General features: G+C 46.7%; 1 protein-coding gene across 1 annotated transcript; it reads left to right on the top strand.

Annotated features, from left to right (window-relative positions):
- The first annotated feature begins 942 nt into the window (after positions 1-942).
- Positions 943-17,320, top strand: SUN5 (Sad1 and UNC84 domain containing 5). Its single transcript, XM_077872738.1, has 13 exons — positions 943-1,143; positions 2,450-2,508; positions 2,725-2,883; positions 3,817-3,883; positions 4,800-4,861; positions 7,800-7,849; positions 9,177-9,211; positions 9,801-9,909; positions 13,952-14,030; positions 14,820-14,935; positions 15,457-15,624; positions 16,112-16,198; positions 17,135-17,320. Exons 1-13 carry the CDS (start codon positions 1,079-1,081, stop codon positions 17,258-17,260), a joined length of 1,182 nt encoding a protein of 393 aa, XP_077728864.1. The 5' UTR covers positions 943-1,078; the 3' UTR covers positions 17,261-17,320.
- The last annotated feature ends 503 nt before the right edge of the window (positions 17,321-17,823 follow it).

Raw genomic sequence — 17,823 nt, 5'->3', positions numbered from 1 at the left:
GAAGTTAGTAGTCCAAAATGGATGTTGCTTGGCTGAAATCAAGGTGTTGGCAGGGCTTTGATCCTTTCTAGAAACTCTAGGGGAGGATTCGTTTCCCTGTTTTTTCTGGTTTCCAGAGGCTGCTTTCACTGCATGCCTTAGGGCCTCTTCACCTTCCAACCAGCAAGTCGGGCCGAAGGCTCTTCCTGCTGCCACCTGTGTGTCCCTTCCACGTCCCTCCTCCATCTACAGGAACCTGTTGACACAAGGCCCGCCTGGATAGACTGCGATACTCTTCTATCTCAAGGTCAGCTGATCAGCAACCTTCATCCCAACTGCAGGCTTCAAGTCACCTTTGTTCTGTAACCTAACACGGTCACACGTTCAGGTTTCGGCGTGCAGGCCTAATTGAGCGGCGCTCTTCTGCTTACCACCCAACTCAGCCTACAATTTGATCAACAATTTGCCTCCAAGGGGCAGAACAAGTTCTTTTCGCTTCACAGTCCACATAAATTCTACACAGGCAGGGCTGTCAGAGAAAAAAACGTAGTCAGACATTTCCGCTCTGTTATGCTTTTATTTATGCAGAACTTTGTTAAAACAACAACACATACATTATTTTGTGTTATACGAAACATCCACCAGCAAGAGGACCTGGGTTATAAAATGTCCTCACGTACGGCCTAAGCAGGTGGCGAGTCTAGAAAGCCTGGAGCAGCAAAGGGTCTGGGGGCAAGAGAAAGCATGGCCTGGATATTGAAGCCTCAGCTCTACCCCCTGCCTGGGCCCTGAGAGCCTGGCACGGCCCTCCCTGTCTTGGGGCCTCAATTTCCTTATCTTAAAAGTGGGAAGTGGGTCAGAATGGGTTCATCCAAGGGGGCAGTTGCAGGGCCAGGCTGGAGACTGGACAGAGACCCCCGCCCTCTCCCCGCTCTGTGAGGTCACAGTGCCCACAGCTCCACTGGACCCGGCTAGAGCCTGCATGCCACCTTCCAGGGAATGCTAGAAGGTGGCAGGGGTGGCAGCTGCTTCCCCCTTGCCAACTCTCAGAGAGCCCCAGCACCATTCCCCCTAGATTTCCTAGAGAAAAAAAAAATCGATGCCACGGTCCTCGAGGAGCCCCGTGGACCAGTGTGACCTGCCTGAGGATGCCAGGCCCAGGAGGTGAGGACGGAGGCCCCTCCCTCTACGTGCTTCTTTGCACTTTACCAAACGCCGGCCCTCGGCCCTCTCCCTGGAGGCCAGCAGGCGTGACGACTGCACTTCACAGAGGCAGCCCCTGACGTCAGGGGGTTTGACCGTGGCTTTCCTAAAATCCCCCAGCCTCGGACATGGGGGGCAGTCATCCTTTCAGCACGTGTTTATTGAGCACCTACTGTGTGCAGGCACTGGCGGGGCTCCAGGGACACAGGCCACACTAGGCCACCCTGCCCCTGTGGAGGTCACAGCCTAGTGAGGGAGACAGACGGGAAGTGAGGAAACACGGCCCTCTGCCATCCACCTGCCTACCTCTGGGCCCCCCAAAACAGGGTGTACATCCCAAGAGGGTACACAGAACAATCCCCTGGGGTGAGGGGAGAAATTATTGGAACTTTAGTGAATATATTTTTAGCTCATCCTCTTTTAATTTCTATTACTCAGGATGTATAAATAAGTTCGCACATTTGAAAGAGTAAACAATATACTAGCACATTTGGCGATATATATCCCATACCATATATGTGATATTATATATATAATTTCTTAATAAGTAAACGTAAATACATTGGGGGGTATAATAATAAATGTTTGGAGACCGTTATCTTAAGGAAGAAAGAAAATTGGTTATCTCATGTGCCCAGAGGTCCCAAGAGGTGGGTGGCGCCGAGCACATCAATTCCACGTTCCCTAAGATCCAGGTCCCAGCCGCCTCTTGCCTGTTGGCCTCCTCGCTGTCACAGAGGCTACCACAGCTCCAGGGGCACGGAGCGGCATGGCTGTATAGGTGCAGGAAGAGTGGCCATTGCTTTGCAGGTCTCATGTTAGTGAAGAGAAAGCCTTTTCCGCAAGGGCCAGACCCCTATACCCAGTCCACCCCCAGCCCGCACCCCACACCCTTGTGGACCCCCTCCTCCCCGCCCCCACCCAGCCCACCACAGCAAAGGCACTGGGAGTACTGGAGCAGGCTTAGAGCAATCAGGATTATCCAAAATCACATGGGGTAGGAGGAGACGAGGGAGCAAAATCAGCCTCCTGCCAGCGAGGGGAGGGATCAGCTTTTGGGCGATCACCACCAGTGACTGTCACAGCAAACGGAGTCCCTTCCTCAAAAGAGACTTGGGTTTGGGGGCAATCAGACATCGGTGTCCCTGATTCACAGACCGGTGGTCTTGGGCAAACTTTGCTGCAACTCAGTCTCTCAATCTGGAACATGAGGACATCACGTTTCTTGAAAATTATAAAATGCAATTGTGAATCTTGTTATCCCCAGGGTCATCCCAAGAAGCCGGAACACCTGCAGGATAACGGAGGATGCTTTGTCAAACTCGAGTGAGCAGGGAAGGGAAGGGGAGCCCTGGGGTCTTCGTGAACAGCCAGGGGCCGAGGCTCAGAGACGTCAGATGGGCAACCCAGGGTCACCCAGCAAGGGGTGGGTAGGGAGCAGGGTTGGCCGCACCAAGCTGAGGGTGCTGCCCTGGCCTTGTGTCTGCAGGGCACCATGGCCCTGAGGCTGGCACTGACCTGATAGCCCCATGCTCTCTGCAGATGATGCCTTCGTGTTGCCTATCCGCATCCATCCCCCGGCCCCGGGCCTGACCCAGTGCATCCTGGCATGTATATGTAGGTATATACGGAAGACCCGCCCTGGCCGTCACCGTGGGCCTGGGCAGAGGGCCCAGCCTCAGGCCAGGCTGACCTGGGGGGGTAAGGCCTATGTTGGGCTGCAGGGGAGGGAGGGAACTCTTCCCATTAAAGGCTGTCAGGGGTGTCATTGCAGCCAGGATCTCTTTGGTGGTTGGAGAGAGGGAGTAGGAGGGAGGTTCGGAAGAGGAGTTAACCGTCAGCCCTCCCCTACTCTACCACCAGCCCAGCTCCTGGGCCAGGAGGCCAGTGGTGAAGTCATGACAACAGGTTGATGCAGTGCACGCACTTCGGGGACACGGTCTGACCACATCCTAAAGATCGGTCTTCTACTTCTGTGTTCATCCCCCTGCCCTTCCACTTATTCATCACTCAGTCCTTTCTCAGACCATCTGTCCACATATCCATCTGTTGTAATATCCATGCCCCCCATTATTCGGCCAGCCATTCACTGGGTCAACCATCAAGTCACCCCTACCTTTATCTGTTAATATTCACACTCACCCAGCCATCCACCCATCCATCTTCTATCCATTCTTCCATCCGCCCATCCATTTTCTTATTCATCCACCTTCCAAGCCATTCTCTTGCCATTCTTCTGTCCGTTCACATATCCTTCCACCTACTTATCTTTCCTGAACCCCAACTTTTTATCTTGCTCCATACTGGGCAACATTGGGCCCCCAGAGATAAACCAGACAAGGAGCCTGCCCTTGAGAAGCTCCCAGTTCTGGGAATGGGTACGATCTGAAATACCAGACTATTTGTGCTCCCCAGTCACTGTTAGGCAGCTATTAACTTCCATTGCAAGCAGTGTTCCCCTCTAGGACATGTCCTCCCTCTGAGCTGGTGCTTATCCGTAAGCAGAGCAGGATTACCCTGGGCTCAATTAGAAAATTGAGAGGGTCTCCCAGCAATAGGGCTTCGCCCCCTGCAAGACTTTATAGGATAAGAACCTGAGTGCAGCTACTGATCGCTTTCCTGCCTCCTCTGCAGCCTGGATCACCTGCCTGGCCTGCTTCCTGAGGACTCAGGCTCACCAGGTTCTGTTCAACACCTGCAGGTGAGCAGCGGTGAGCAAGGGGAGGGTGATGAGGGCTGAGAATATGCAGTTTGTTCCCATGGCAGCCCCCTCACTGGTTTGAACCTCCCCTTGATCACTGGACCAGATAAGCCAGCCCAAAGCTGGCTTTTAACAAATCCCTTGCCTCAGAACCCACTGTGTTTCCCCAGTGCTCCAGCACTTTCACCCGCAGCCATCTGGAGTCCTGTCTCCTGCTTCCTTTCCAAGCTGCCTCACTCTGTGTCCTGCTGTGGACCCATTAGGCCAGCAGGGCTAGGGTTCTCATGCCCTGAATAGACTATTCCTATTTCTGCCCTAGTACCTTGGCACATGCTGTTTTTCCTGCCTGGAATGTCTGTGCCATCCTTTCCCTTCACCCTTTTGGTCCATGCAAACTCCTCAGAATTCCTGCAGAACTTTCCACCTCCTTCATTCACTTAGAGTTTACATTCTAAATATCTTTATGCCTTCTCTGGGCCCAGCTTTGACCCTCATCACTCCTGAGCTCCCAGTGGGGCGAAAGTAGGCAGACACCAAAACCAGTGGTAAGGGGAGGAGGGTGGTGTTGATTCCAGAGGTAGTAGGAGGTAGGGATGTTTTTTGAGCTGAATTCTGAAGGATGTGCTCCTCAGGACAGAAGGGAGGGACCAGACAGTTCGTAGATAGAGAAAGGGCATGCAGAGGATGTGGGTGATCACTGTGAGTAGATCTCTGATGGCCCTGGTTACTGGGGTAAGAGCTTTCTTTTCTCTGTGACACTGTGCAGCCACAGGACTCTGTCGGCATCTTGGAGAGGTGTCTCACCGCCCGGGAGGATGCTGCCCCTCAAGGTGGGGAAAGGGCGAGGGCCAGGCCAGGACTTGCTAGTCTGTGCAAAGCCCTGCTTCATTTTGACTGCTGTTTCTCTGTCTTCCAGATGCAAGCTGCTCTTCCAGAAGCTCATGGAAAAGACAGGTGTTCTGGTCCTCTGTGCTTTTGGTATGTCTCCAGGGCACTGCCCCATCCCAGGTGGAGATATTCCTGAGCTGTTGCCCAATCTGGGGAGGGAAAGAGTGAAGGCTCTGATGCTGACTGTGTGACACTGGGCAAGACATTGATTCTCTATGAGCCTCAGTTTCCCCATCTGTCTAATGAGTGTTGCTGTGAGGAAATTAACTGATGACCAAAGAAAAATTTTGAAAGCTAAGAAAAGCCTTGAAAACTGTAGGGTTCTCCTTTAACCACGGTGTGATCATTTTTGCTTGTTTTTGAGTTTTCTGTGGCTTCCTTCCAACCACTGCCACCACCTCCCACATCACAGCTTTACTTTCTCAAGTAAAGGGATCTCCTCCCTCCACTCAAGCATACTGGCCTAGGGAGGCTGGGGGCAGGAGGGGGAAGGGTGAGAGAATTTCCTAGGAAATTAGAAATTCCTAGGAAACTTAACCCAATAAATATTTTTTTAATAACGGCTTTATTGAAATATAGTTTGCATACCATAATGATCACTGTTTTCAAGTGTATAATTCAGTGGTTTTTTGTATATTCACCAAGTTGTGCACCCATCACTGCTGTCAAATTCCAGTATTTTCACTACCCCAAAAAGAAATTCCCTAGTCCCTAACAGCCTTCCCCATTCCCCCTCAGCCCAGACCTAGGCAACCAACTGCTATAATATGTGGTCTTTGTGGCTTCTTTCACTTGTCATTGTGTTCTCAAAGTTCATCCATGGTGTAGCATACAGCAGCACTTTACCCTTTTTTATGGCAATGAAAGTATTTCATTGTATGGATATGCCACGTTTTGTTTGTCCATTTATTGGCTGGTAGATATTATAGTTGTTTCCACTTTTTGACTACCATTAATAATGCTCCTGTAAAATGTTTGTGTGGACATGTGTTTTAAATTCTCTTGGGCATATATTTAGAAGTGGAATTGCTGTGTCATGCAGCAACTCTATGCTTAGCTATCCGGGGAATTGCCAAACTTTTTTCCAAAGTGGCTGCACCATTTTACATTCCCACCAGCATGTATGAAGATTCCAATTTCTCCACATCCTCACCAACACTGGTTATTATCTGTCTTTTATTTTAGCCATCTTAGAGGGGGGGTGGGTGAAGTGGTATCTCATTGTGGTTTTTATTTCATTTCCATAATGACTAATGATATTGAGCATCTTTCCATGTGCTTATTGGTCATTTGTAGATCTTCTTTGGAGAAATGTCTATTTAGATCTAGACCCATTTTTAAATTCATTGTCTTTTAATTATTGAGTTGTAAATTTCCTTATACTCTGGATATAAGTTCCTTATCAGAGACACAATTTGCAAGTATTTTCCCCCATTCTGTGGGATGTCTTTTCACTTTCTTGATATGGTGTCCTTTGTGACACAAATTTTAGAAATTTTGATGAAGTCCAATTTATCTATATTTTCTTTTATCATATGTGCTTTAATGTCAGATGCAAGAAACTATTGCCTAACCTAAGAGTTGTTCCCTCTTTTTCTTCTAAGATTTGTATAGTTTTAGCCCTTACATTTAAGTCCATGATCCATTTTTGAGTTAATTTTTGCATATGATGTAAGGTAAGGGTTCAACTCCATTCTTTTGAATGTAGATATCTAGTTCCATTTATTGAAAAGACTCTTCTTTCCCTTATTGAATTATCTGGCACCCTTATTGAAAATCAATTGATCATAAATGTGAGGGTTTATTTCTGGAGTGTTAATTTTATTCCATTGATCTATATGTCTACTCACCAGTACTACCATGGATTGATTGCTATAATTTTGTAGGAAGTTTTGAAATCCAGAAGTGTGAGTTCTCGGACTTTGTTCTTTTTAAATTGTTTTGGCTATTTAGGTCCCTTACATTTCCATATGAATTTTAGGATCAACTTTTCCATTTCTTAAAAACTGGCTCCTGGGATCTTGAGAGAGATTGCATTGATTCACAGATGAATTTAAGGAGTAGTGTCATCTTAAAAATATTAAGTTTTTCAATCCATGAACATGGGCTGTCTTTCCATTATATTATATCTTTAATTTCTTCCAGTGATGTTTTATGCTTTTCGAAGTGCAAGGTTTGCACTTCTGTTAAATTTATTCCAAGTATTTTATTCTTTGAGGTGTTATTATAAATGGAATTGTTTTCTTAATTTTATTTTCAGATTGTTTATTGCTTGTATTTAGAAATATAATTGATTTTCGTATACTGATCTTGTATCCTGCAACCTTAGAGAACTCATTATTTCTGACACTGGACAAGACATCCAGTCTTAGATACTTTAGGATTCTGTATGCAAAGTTATGTCATCTGCCTTTTATTTCTTTTTCTTGACTAATTGACCTGGCTAGAACCTCCAGGACAATGTTAAATAGAAATAGCAAGAATAGACATACTTGTCTTGTTCCTTAGTTTAGGAAGAAAGCATCTAGTCTTTTACCATTAAGTATGTTATTAGCTGTGAGTTTTTCATAAATGGACTTTATCAGATTGAGGGAGTTTCGTTATATTCCTGGTTTGTTGATTGTTTTATCATGAACATGAATGCATTTTAAAGACTCTTAATAAGGCTTGAATGGTAGGATTTCAGGCAGCAGAGAGATCATGAAATGCAGAGATCATCTCATTTTCTTCTCTTCATCAGTATCCCTAGTAGAATTAGAACAGGGGAGGGAGAGGGGACATGGATTATTTGGTTTATGTGAGACACTTTGCATATGTGATATCATTTGATCATGAAGTGGATATTACTGTTATTCCCATTTTACAGAGGAGGAAATTGAAGTATGGAGAGATTATGTAAATTCTTCCAAAGTTGCACAATGTTAGTAAGTGTCAAAGCTATAAATTGAACCCAGATGCTTTAATGCCAGAGCCTAAGCTTTTAACCTTTCATCTTAAATGACTCACTCTCGTTCTCCTGGCCCCACAGGATTCTGGGTGTTTTCTATGCACTTACCATCCAAAATGGAAGTCTGGCAGGTGAGTATGTGTTCTGCTCAGGCCCCAACACTGACTAACCTCACCTCACCTAGGCAATGTTGCCTCTATCTGCTTCTCTCACTCACCACATTTGGACCCTGATCAGTTCCTGACTCATCCCAGCCCCAAATATCTGCCTTTGCCATGCCACTCACCTGGAACCCTTGTCCCCCACCAGAATATGAGTTTAAAAAAATAGATGTAATAATCCTCTTACAGAAGGACTCTCCTGTCACTCACACCCAGAGGTGACTCATCTTTCCTCTACCAAGTCTCCTTCCTAAAGTGGGAAGATGAGGATGGAACATAATTCTCTCTCTACTCAAGGCAGTTTGTTCTTCTGCTCAAGTGAAATGAGACCATTTGCTTTGTAGTTCCTAGGGAGGAAGGAGGAAGAAATCAGTGGCCAGAGGTCCCTGTCAGAGGACAGTAAAGAGTCTCAGAAGGCTTAAAGAGAAAGAGGATCTGATGAGATTATCCTTACCTCTCTTCTTCTCCCCTTATAAACTCCTTTGTATACTTCAAGATCCACCTAAAGTGTCACTTCCCTCAGAAAAACCAGATGGGGCTGATGGCATTCCCCTCTCCTCCCACAATTTTCTGTAATCATAAATGCAATCTTCTGTAATCATGACTATTTTCTCAACTGTACTGGAAGCTCTTGAAGACAGAAACAGGTCTGATTCACTCCAGCAATGTATACCTGAGGGTTGGGCACAGGGTTGTCTCTCTCAGTGTTGGTTGACTGGATGATCAGGTGGAAATGTAGAATGGAAGGATAATGGGCAGTCCAACAGCAGTGATGGATGCAGGGATGTGGGGAAATGGTTAGGTGGACAGATGGACAGATGAATGGAAGACCAGGTAGATTAGAAAATGGACAGATGGGAGAGCAGATGGGATATATGGGTAGATAAATGGATGGATGGATGGATGGATGGATGGATGGATGGATGGATGGTTGGTTGATGAGAGATTGGATAGATGGGGAAGTGGATGGGGAATGGATTGGTGAAATGGTCCATATATAAGGATGGATAGGAGGATGGATGGGTGAGGAAGGTTGGATAAATGGAGGAGTAGATGGGTGGAAAGGGTGGTTGGATGGGATGGTGGATGGGTGGAAGGGTGGATAGATGTGGATATGGATGGATGGATTTGAAATGGAGGGCATATTGTATTTTTGGGCAAATAGATGGAAGAGTAAATGGGAAGGTGGATGAATGGATGAATTTATAGACTGTGGGAAAATGGATGAATGAAGTTCTATTGGGCCCAGATTAGGCCATCTGAAAAAGATCCCTTGCTTTCCTCAACACCCTACCAGGATGACAGCATAAATAGTCCACTGCAGAGCTTGAGGTAAGAAGAATTTGCTAAATAGTCTTATTATCACCTAGAAATATATCTAGGGCCTGTGATGTATTGGCTAAGAATGTGGGCTCTGCAGTCAGACCAACCTAGGTTTAAATCCCAGGTCCCATACTTCCTGGTTAAACTTTTGCAAGTTACTTCACCTCTCTGGGCCTTTGATTTCTCATTTATGAGATGAGACATAACACCCACCTTGCTCTGGGTAATTATGAATATTAAAGAAAATGTAAACTGTCCTGAATAATTCCTGGCCTATGGTTAGCCCTCAGCAAATGGTAGCTGAGTAGAAATTTTAACCAACAAGATACCACCTGGTGGCAGCATCCTTAATTGCAAACAAAATAGTCAGGAATATTTGGAAGAAGTAAGTTGAATTTAAAAATATTCCAAGTAGGAGGAAGAACATGAGTAATATTTTAGAGATAAGAACCTGCTGGATAGGGCCAGAAATGAGCCCAAGACAGTGAAAAATTGTGAGGCTAGTTATTTGTGGGCTGACTGACAAAGGTAGAAGCTGAGGTTGACAATAGCAGTATCACAAATCAGTCAGTACATGTGTTTGCTCCTTCTTTGTAAGAATGTACCAGGAAAAGGTGCGGCATCACACTGGGGAAATCCAGGACCTCCGAGGTAACATGACCCTGCTCATTGCCAAGCTCCAGTTGATGGAAGCCATGTCAGACGAGGTAAGATACTGGCCATTCTGCTCCCAAACATCTGACTTCTCCCTTTGTTTAATGCCCTGTTTCCTATTTTTCAAGTTTTGGGTGGAGCACATTCCCCTAATAACTTCCTGGAAGAGAGTAAAATAGGAGGCATATTGATTTGTTTAGAACTCGCACATTTGAAAATATCTTTATTTTACCCTGCATTTGATTGATAGTTTGGCTGGGTATAGAATTAGATAGGAAAGTTTCCCCTGAAAATTTTGAAAGAATTACACTACTGTAGTTCTAAGTTACACTGTTGCTGTTGAGAAGTCTAATTGTGCTTTATTGGCCCTTTGTGTATGGTCTGTTTTTGTTTTTGTTTTTGTTTTTTATCTCTGGGAGTTTGGAGGGTTGTTTTTATTTCCAATGTTCTATATTTAACCTGCTTGGGGGGGGGGGTGCTGACCTTATTGAGTCTATAGGTTGATGTTTTTCCATAGTTTTTAAAATTTCTTAGCTATTATTTCTTAAAATATTGTTTCTTCCCCATTTTCTATCTCCTCTCCTGGGACTCCAATTACATCTATGCTAGACTTTCAGGGTGTGTTCTGCATGATTCCTATGCTGGTGTGTTTGATTTTTCATTCTTTTTCTCTATGTGCTTAAGTTTTTGATATTTTCTATTCACATTTCTTCAGGTTCATCAATGATCCTGTATTCTGTTCTGTCCAATCTATAATTAAATTTGTCCATTAAGTTTTTAAGTTCATATGTTGCCTTGTTTAGTTCTAGAATATATATTTGATTCTTTTTACTAAATTTTAATTCTGTGGTGAAGTTCTCCAACATTCCATCTATGATGTCCTTTTTTTTCTTTTATTTAACATATTGTCATAGTTATTTTTTTCTTTTTTTGTCACAGTTATTTTTGAGACCTTTTCTGTTAAATCCAAAATTTGGATCATCTATGGTCTTTTTCAATTGTCTGTTTTCCTTTGGAGTATCAATCACAGGGTCTTGTCTCTTCGTGTCCAGTAATTTTTTAGTGTTTTTCTGGACATTGTATACAAAAAAACTGTATGCTCCAGATAATTATAACTTCAACCAGAGAGAGTTCTCCTTTTTCTTTGTAAGGAAGTTGAGTATACTGATCACTTCTATGTAGACCTTCATTGAACTGGTTCAGGACTGGATTGCAATTTGTATAAGATTTAGTCAGAGATTTTCAGCTTAACCCTTAGCCTCCTGCTCAGACAGCTTCAAACTTTTGGTAGATGTCTTGATGGGAAATACTGACCATATGTCTGAGGCTTCCCAAGTTTGCAGTTTTGTCTTTCAGCCCTGCATCAATGCAAGATCTCCATCCCCAGGGGTAACCTTCTCTGCCAGGGACAAGCTTGGGTTCTCAGACTCTAATTGTGCCCATAATTTGTTTAGTGCCTGCAGGTGCAGCTATAGCTTCTCAGTATTGATTCACCACTCCTTCTAGGGCAGTGGTTCTCAGAATCTGGCCCTCATACCAGCAGCATCAGCATTACCTGAGAAAATGTTAGAAATTCAAATTAGTGGCCCGCTGCCCTCAGACCTACTGAAGATGGGAACCAACCATCTGTTTTTTGACAAGCCCTCCAAATGATTGACATATACTAAGATGTTTGTAGGGCTTTAATCTCTTGCTTATTTTGTTTTGGGGAATTCTCACTGAAAGAGATTTGGTTTCCCAAGCATTATGAGGCTGGAAAGTTTTACTCTGTCTCTCAGAAGTTTTCAAGGTAGCTCTTTAGCCTCTTTCATAGTTCTGGGTTTCAGTTAACATCTTACAGGGAAAACTGTTCAGGTTTGAGGCTCATCAAGTCTCCAATTTTGTCCTTTTAGTCCTGTGTTATTATTAAAATCTTTGCTTTCTCTTTCACCAGTAGCAGCCCCTGTTCAGCCCAAGCCCATGCCTTCAGCCCATGCCCGGAATCATCAAATGCTCCCATGGATCAAAAAATTGTCAGTGAATTTCAGAATGGTTCTCTCCTCTCTGGAATTTTAATCTATCCAATCCTCATTGCTCTTATAGCTCAGTTTACCTTACATCTTAAATGTCACGATAATTTGCCTATGGGCTGGCTACCCTGGGGGGTTTTACAGTCTGGAAACTCATGTCTTTTAGTCCTAACACGTGCTCTTTACTTGTGTGATTAAATGGATGTTTTCCCCCCAGCCATATTTGCTTTATTCTCATTTTCGAAACTCCTATTATTTGGGCGTTAAATTCCTGAACTAATCCTTTATTTTTTTCATTTCTCTCTGTTTTCTCCTCTGTTTGTTTTGAAATTGAGAATATAATCTTAGCTTTAGCTATCAAAATTTCTACTGGGTTTTTCATTTCTGCTAATAGATTTTGAATTCCTAAAATTTTCTTTTTTGCTTTCTGGCTGTTCCTTTTCATTGATTTCTATTCTTGTTTTTTTGATGCAATATATTTTCTTACCTTTTGGAGCTTAAGCAGATCATCAAACTTTCTGAGTTTCCACATCAACAAAACAAATCATAAATACTACTCTGTAACACTGTGGCTAGTCTAGCTACTACTGCCACACAGTAAACCACTTCAAAACTTGGTGGTGCAAAACAATCATTTTATTATGCTCAGAGATTCTGTGGGTCAAGGATACAAACAGGATACAATGGGATGGTTTCTCATTGTTCCACAATGTCTGAGGCCTCACCTGGGAAGACTTGAAGGCTGGGAGTGACTTGGGAACTGTGTCTGGAAGCATCTGGAAGTGTCTTCACTCACATGGCTAGAAGTTGATATTGGTTATCAGCTGGGAACTCAGGGCTATTGACTAAAGCACCCATACATGGGCTCTCAGTGTTATGTGGGCTTTCTCACAGCATGGCAGCTGGCTTTCAAGAGTGAGCATCCCCAGAGAACCAAATAGAGCTGTATCCTCTTTTGGGCTTAGCCCAGAAGTCACGCAGCATCACCTCTGCTATAGCCACAGGCCCACGCAGACTGATGGAAGGGGACTTTAGCTCCACTTCTCAACAGAATGAGTGTCAGTCATATTAAAAGAAGAGTGTGGAACAGGATACTTTGTTGTAGCCATTTTGGGGAAGTACAATCTGCCACAGTTTTGAAGAGTCTAATAAAAATAATAGCCAGCATTTACTGAGTACCAACCATGCTAAGTGCTTTGCAGTTTTTATCTGGCAGGAGAGTGTAGTAGCTAAAAGCCCAAACACTGCCACCAAATTGCCTGGTTCTGCCTCTTACCAACTGTGTGACCTTGCACACACTCCCTTTTCTGCCTTACTATTCTTATCTTTATTTTTTTTAAGATTTTATTTATTTATTTGAGAGAGAGGACAGACTAGAGAGAGAAAAAGCACAAGTGGAGGGGAGGGGCAGAGGAAAAGGGAGAAGCAGGTTCCCCACTGAGCAGGGAGCCTGCCATGGGGCTCGATCCCAGGACTCTGAGATCATGATTTGAGCCAGAAGAAGATGCTTAACTGACTGAACCATCTAGGTGCCCCAAATCTTTAAAATGGAGGTGATCCTAGCACATACTTCCTAGAGCTGCTGTGAGGGAATAAGAGTGAACGTATGTGACACTGAGGACAATCCTGGCACACAGTATCAGCTTTACAAGTCTTGGCTCTATCCTCACAGCAGCAGGAAGGGGACATGATTATCATCCCCATGTTACAGACAAGAAGGCAAAGATTCAAAGGGGCGGTAACCAGCCCAAAGGCCCACAGCAGTAAAAGTCTGTCTGACTCCAGACCCCTGCCTCTTAACTTCACAAAGGCTCCTGTCCCATGTGGGATACTCTGTCACAGTCCATGCGGAAGCACTGAGTAAAGCCAGTGGGTGGGGTACGGGTGGCTCTGTGTCACCTGGGCCTCCTCACAGTATGGCGACTGGGTGGTCTTGTGCCAGGACCAGCCACGGTCTCCACAGGCAGGGGTAAACAGTCAAGGACAAGAGGATATCTGCAGCCACCTGTTAGCTGCTGTGAACACACACGTGAACATGGTCTGTAAGAACACATCAGCACACAGCTTGTGTTTTCCACCTTCTCAGCAAAAAATGGCCCAGAAAATAATGAAGATGATACAAGGAGATTACATTGAAAAGCCAGACTTTGCCCTAAAGTCTATAGGTAAGTGGCTCCTCCCACACCCCAATAATCTGCCCACATCAAGTTTCCCCAGAAACTCTTCAGAGGATGGATTTCAATTCTGGCCTGATGTACTCTCTGCTACTGGGAAGTTCACGGTCAGAGCTAACCTCTGCCCCCCAGGTGGTTTTCTTGCTACAATTTTCTGTTGTCTCAAAAAAGGGGGCTGAGGCAGGGAGAGGAGGCCCCCTACTGCCCCTTCACCCACTCACCACCCTCCAGACCCAGAGGCCAGCAGAGCTGCACCTGCCCCACATCAGGGAGACTGACCACATAAAAACCAACAAGGCCCAACTGAAGGTGGGAATCAGTGCTGCGGAAAACCAAAGGAGGTGGCTGGGAGAGAGGGGAATCCAGGCAGAGGGGTGTGCGGGAGGACATTGGAGTTGAGACCTGGCCAGAAGGGAATAGTATTCTGGACCCAGGGGAGCCCCTGTGAACGTACCCCAGCTGGGCATGTGGGGTCAGAGGGCTTAAGCTGTCAGGGCAGGAGTGCCCTCCCCTGTGAAATAGGTGTAACAAATAGCCAGGGGAATACTTATGAGGCTGAAGTAAATGAAGTGCTGCGGGAAGGACGGGAAGCAGGTGGTGTATTAATTCATTTCCACCTCACAGCAATCCTGTGAGGTGGGTGTTAGCATTACTATTGTTGCTGGTATTCTCACTCCCATTTCCCAGAGAACACTGAAGTCCAGAGAGGGCCAGTTTCTCACCCAAAGTGCTCACCTTGCACATAGTCAGTGCCCAGCCAGACACCCTCCTCCCATACAGGGGCCTCCATCGACTTTGAGCAAACATCAGCCACATACAACCACGACAAGGCTCGCTCCTACTGGAACTGGATCCGGCTTTGGAACTATGCGCAGCCCCCAGACGTGATCCTCGAGGTAGGAGGAGTGGGGGGACAAGGAGAGAGTGGCAGGGATGTGGCCAGGGATCTGGGAGCAGGACCTGGAAGCAGACACTGGGGGTATGCACAGAGTAGGTGGGGGCCCAGGGTGGGGTTGGAGGTAGGAACAGGAGATAGACAGGGCAGGGGCAGGAGACAGGAATAGACAGCAGAGGCTGGGCAGGAGCTGGGGCAGGCACAGGGAAGGGACAGCCTGCTTTGGCACTGGAAGGGACCCCCCACCCATGCCCCTCAAGCCTTGAAGGTCAACAAACCCTCATGGACCCAAGCAGGGGGCCCTCTCTGTTTCACTGCCCTCCCTGTACTGGGCTGAGGGGAAGGTTCATTCTTGCCACTGGCAGTCAGGGGAGCTTCCTGGAGTTGGTTGAACCAAGCTTTGTAGATGGAAGGATCTGGCTCATCCAGGAGGCACAGGAGGTCTAGGGGAGCCAGAGTGGGAGAAGGAATTTATCTTCATCACCCACCCAGCATGGTCCCCGTTGCACCTGCCCCTTCCAGCCCAACATGACGCCTGGCAACTGCTGGGCCTTCTCGGGTGACCGAGGCCAGGTGACCATCCGAATGGCCCAGAAGGTCTACCTGTCCAACCTGACACTGCAGCACATCCCCAAGACCATCTCACTGTCGGGCAGCCTGGACACTGCTCCCAAAGACTTCGTCGTTTATGTGAGCACACCCCAGCAGGGAGCAATGCTTAACGAATGGGACAGCTCACATGGTGGGATTCTGGGCCCTCTGTCTACACAGCCCAACAGGCTAGAGGGGCTGGATGAGGCTTTGTTAAGGCTGAGGATGACCAGGTTCAGAGTTGATCATAGCCTTTGAAGATGGGAGAGAAACAGCTACTTTATTTCAACCCAAGTTTTTCAGAGCCAGTTTGGTCTTCAGAGACAGTGATAAGGAAACTGAGGTCCAGAAAGGAGTCAGGGAAACACCCAAATCCTACAAGTCAGTGACAGAAGAAGACCCTCAAGCTTTTGATTCCCAGTTGAGTGCTCTCTCTAATCCATTATTCTGTGTTGCAATGGAATGATGCCCAAATGGGAAGGAGTGTCCCATCTTGGGAGGTATGCAAGTCTCAGCTGGGGAGGGGCAGCACCCTCTGAAGACCCTATCCATACCTGATACTTCCTTCTTGGTTCTGACTCTACAGGGCATGGAAGGCTCTCCCAGGGAGGAGGTGTTCCTGGGGGCATTTCAGTTTCAGCCAGAGAACATCATTCAGATGTTCCAGCTCCAGGTACCTGAAAAAAGCTGCTCATGTTAAGCACATAGTGAATGTACTCCACGTGCAGGGCTTTCCCCAGGGAACTCCGTTTCATCCCCCAATAGCCCCGGGGTGCATAATCATCACTGGCTCACTTGACAAATGAGGAAACTGAGGCTCGGGAGTCTGGAGCCACCGCCCAGGGCCAAAAGTGGGACCTCGAGGAGATCCATCCAGCTTCTAGGATTACATCATCTCCCTGGCCTGCCCAGGAGCCCTCCCGCTGCAGCTCCCCCCAGGGACAGTGAACACTGAACAGCAGGGGCCTGCTCGGCCAGGCTTGCTGGCTTCCAACTTCCCGTCTCCAACCTGGGAGGCCCTGTTAGCAGCACCTGATCTGAGGCCTGACTGGACAGAAGTTGGAGACAGAAGCAGGACCTTAAGGGGTGGCCGCTAGAACGGCCCTGAGACTCAGGGGAATGTCTAAGCTTGGGAATCAGGCTGATGATGACCCAAGCCCTTGGTATTTCCCGGGAAGGTTAAAAGCATCTAGTGAGATCACACAGGCCAAGGCCCGACTTTTGCACGGGGCTCTAGCAGCAAAAAGCAGAGGACCCAGTGCTCACTGTGCATCTCCCATGTGCCAGGTGCCCGTGGGCCAGCTCGCTCCAGGCTCTTGTTTCATGCTCACAGCAAACCTGGGAAGCAGATATTATTACCCCTCCCATCATACAGAGAGGGGTCACTGAGGCCCCAAGAGGGGCAATGATCTGCCCTGGGGTCCCACAGCCACATGTGCCAGGGCCCCAAGCCTGGGTCACTTTCCCAATCACAGTATATCTGTCCTGGCCTCAGTGCTTTCCATCCCAGTCCCTGAATATCAACTTCCCGTGTGGCCTCGGGACAGTCCATTCCCCCTCCGAGCCTCAGTTTATCCACCTGTGAAATGGGAAGGTAACTCTCTTCCAGAACCAGCCTGCCCGAGCTTTTGGTGCTGTCAAGGTGAAGATATCGAGCAACTGGGGGAACCCACGCTTTACCTGCCTGTACCGAGTGCGTGTGCACGGCTCTGTGACCCCACCGAGACAGCCCTAGAGAGCAGCCTATCTAGACCCCCTACCCCAAAAGAGATTAAAGTTTATTCTTCACAGCCCATCCCAAGTCTGAGTGGTTTTTTGCTCCAAAGAGTGAGAGTGAGCTAGCAGGTGGTGTCTGGGGTTAGCAATTCTCAATCGTGTCCGAGTATCCAGGCACCCTCTCAATAGCTCCATGAGGCCCCACTTCACAGATGGGGACTGTGAAGGCTCTGAGCAAAAACTTGCCAGAGGTCACAGCTCACAAGTGCAGCACCAAGATTCAAACCTAGGCAGTCTCACACCTGCACATAAGCCATCTCCCTAGCTTGACATCACGCTCTGCCCCTGACCCAGGTGTGACTTTGGGCAAGAGCCAGCCTTCCTGCGGCCTCAGTATCCCCTTCTATACAACAGAACAAGATTGTGGCTGTTGTATTAGATGAGGTGGGGGATGAGAAGTCCCATCTCTGCCCATTACAGAGTGTTTCAACATCGCACAGACCATTTACTGTGTGACATTAGACAGGACACACACCCTCTCTGGACCTCATTTTTTCCAGGTATCACATATTGATTCCATGT

This window comes from Canis aureus, chromosome 26, assembly GCF_053574225.1.
Source record: "Canis aureus isolate CA01 chromosome 26, VMU_Caureus_v.1.0, whole genome shotgun sequence".
Lineage (NCBI taxonomy): Eukaryota > Metazoa > Chordata > Mammalia > Carnivora > Canidae > Canis > Canis aureus.
Note: the sequence above shows the minus strand (reverse complement) of the source record. Positions and strands in the feature narration are given on the sequence as shown.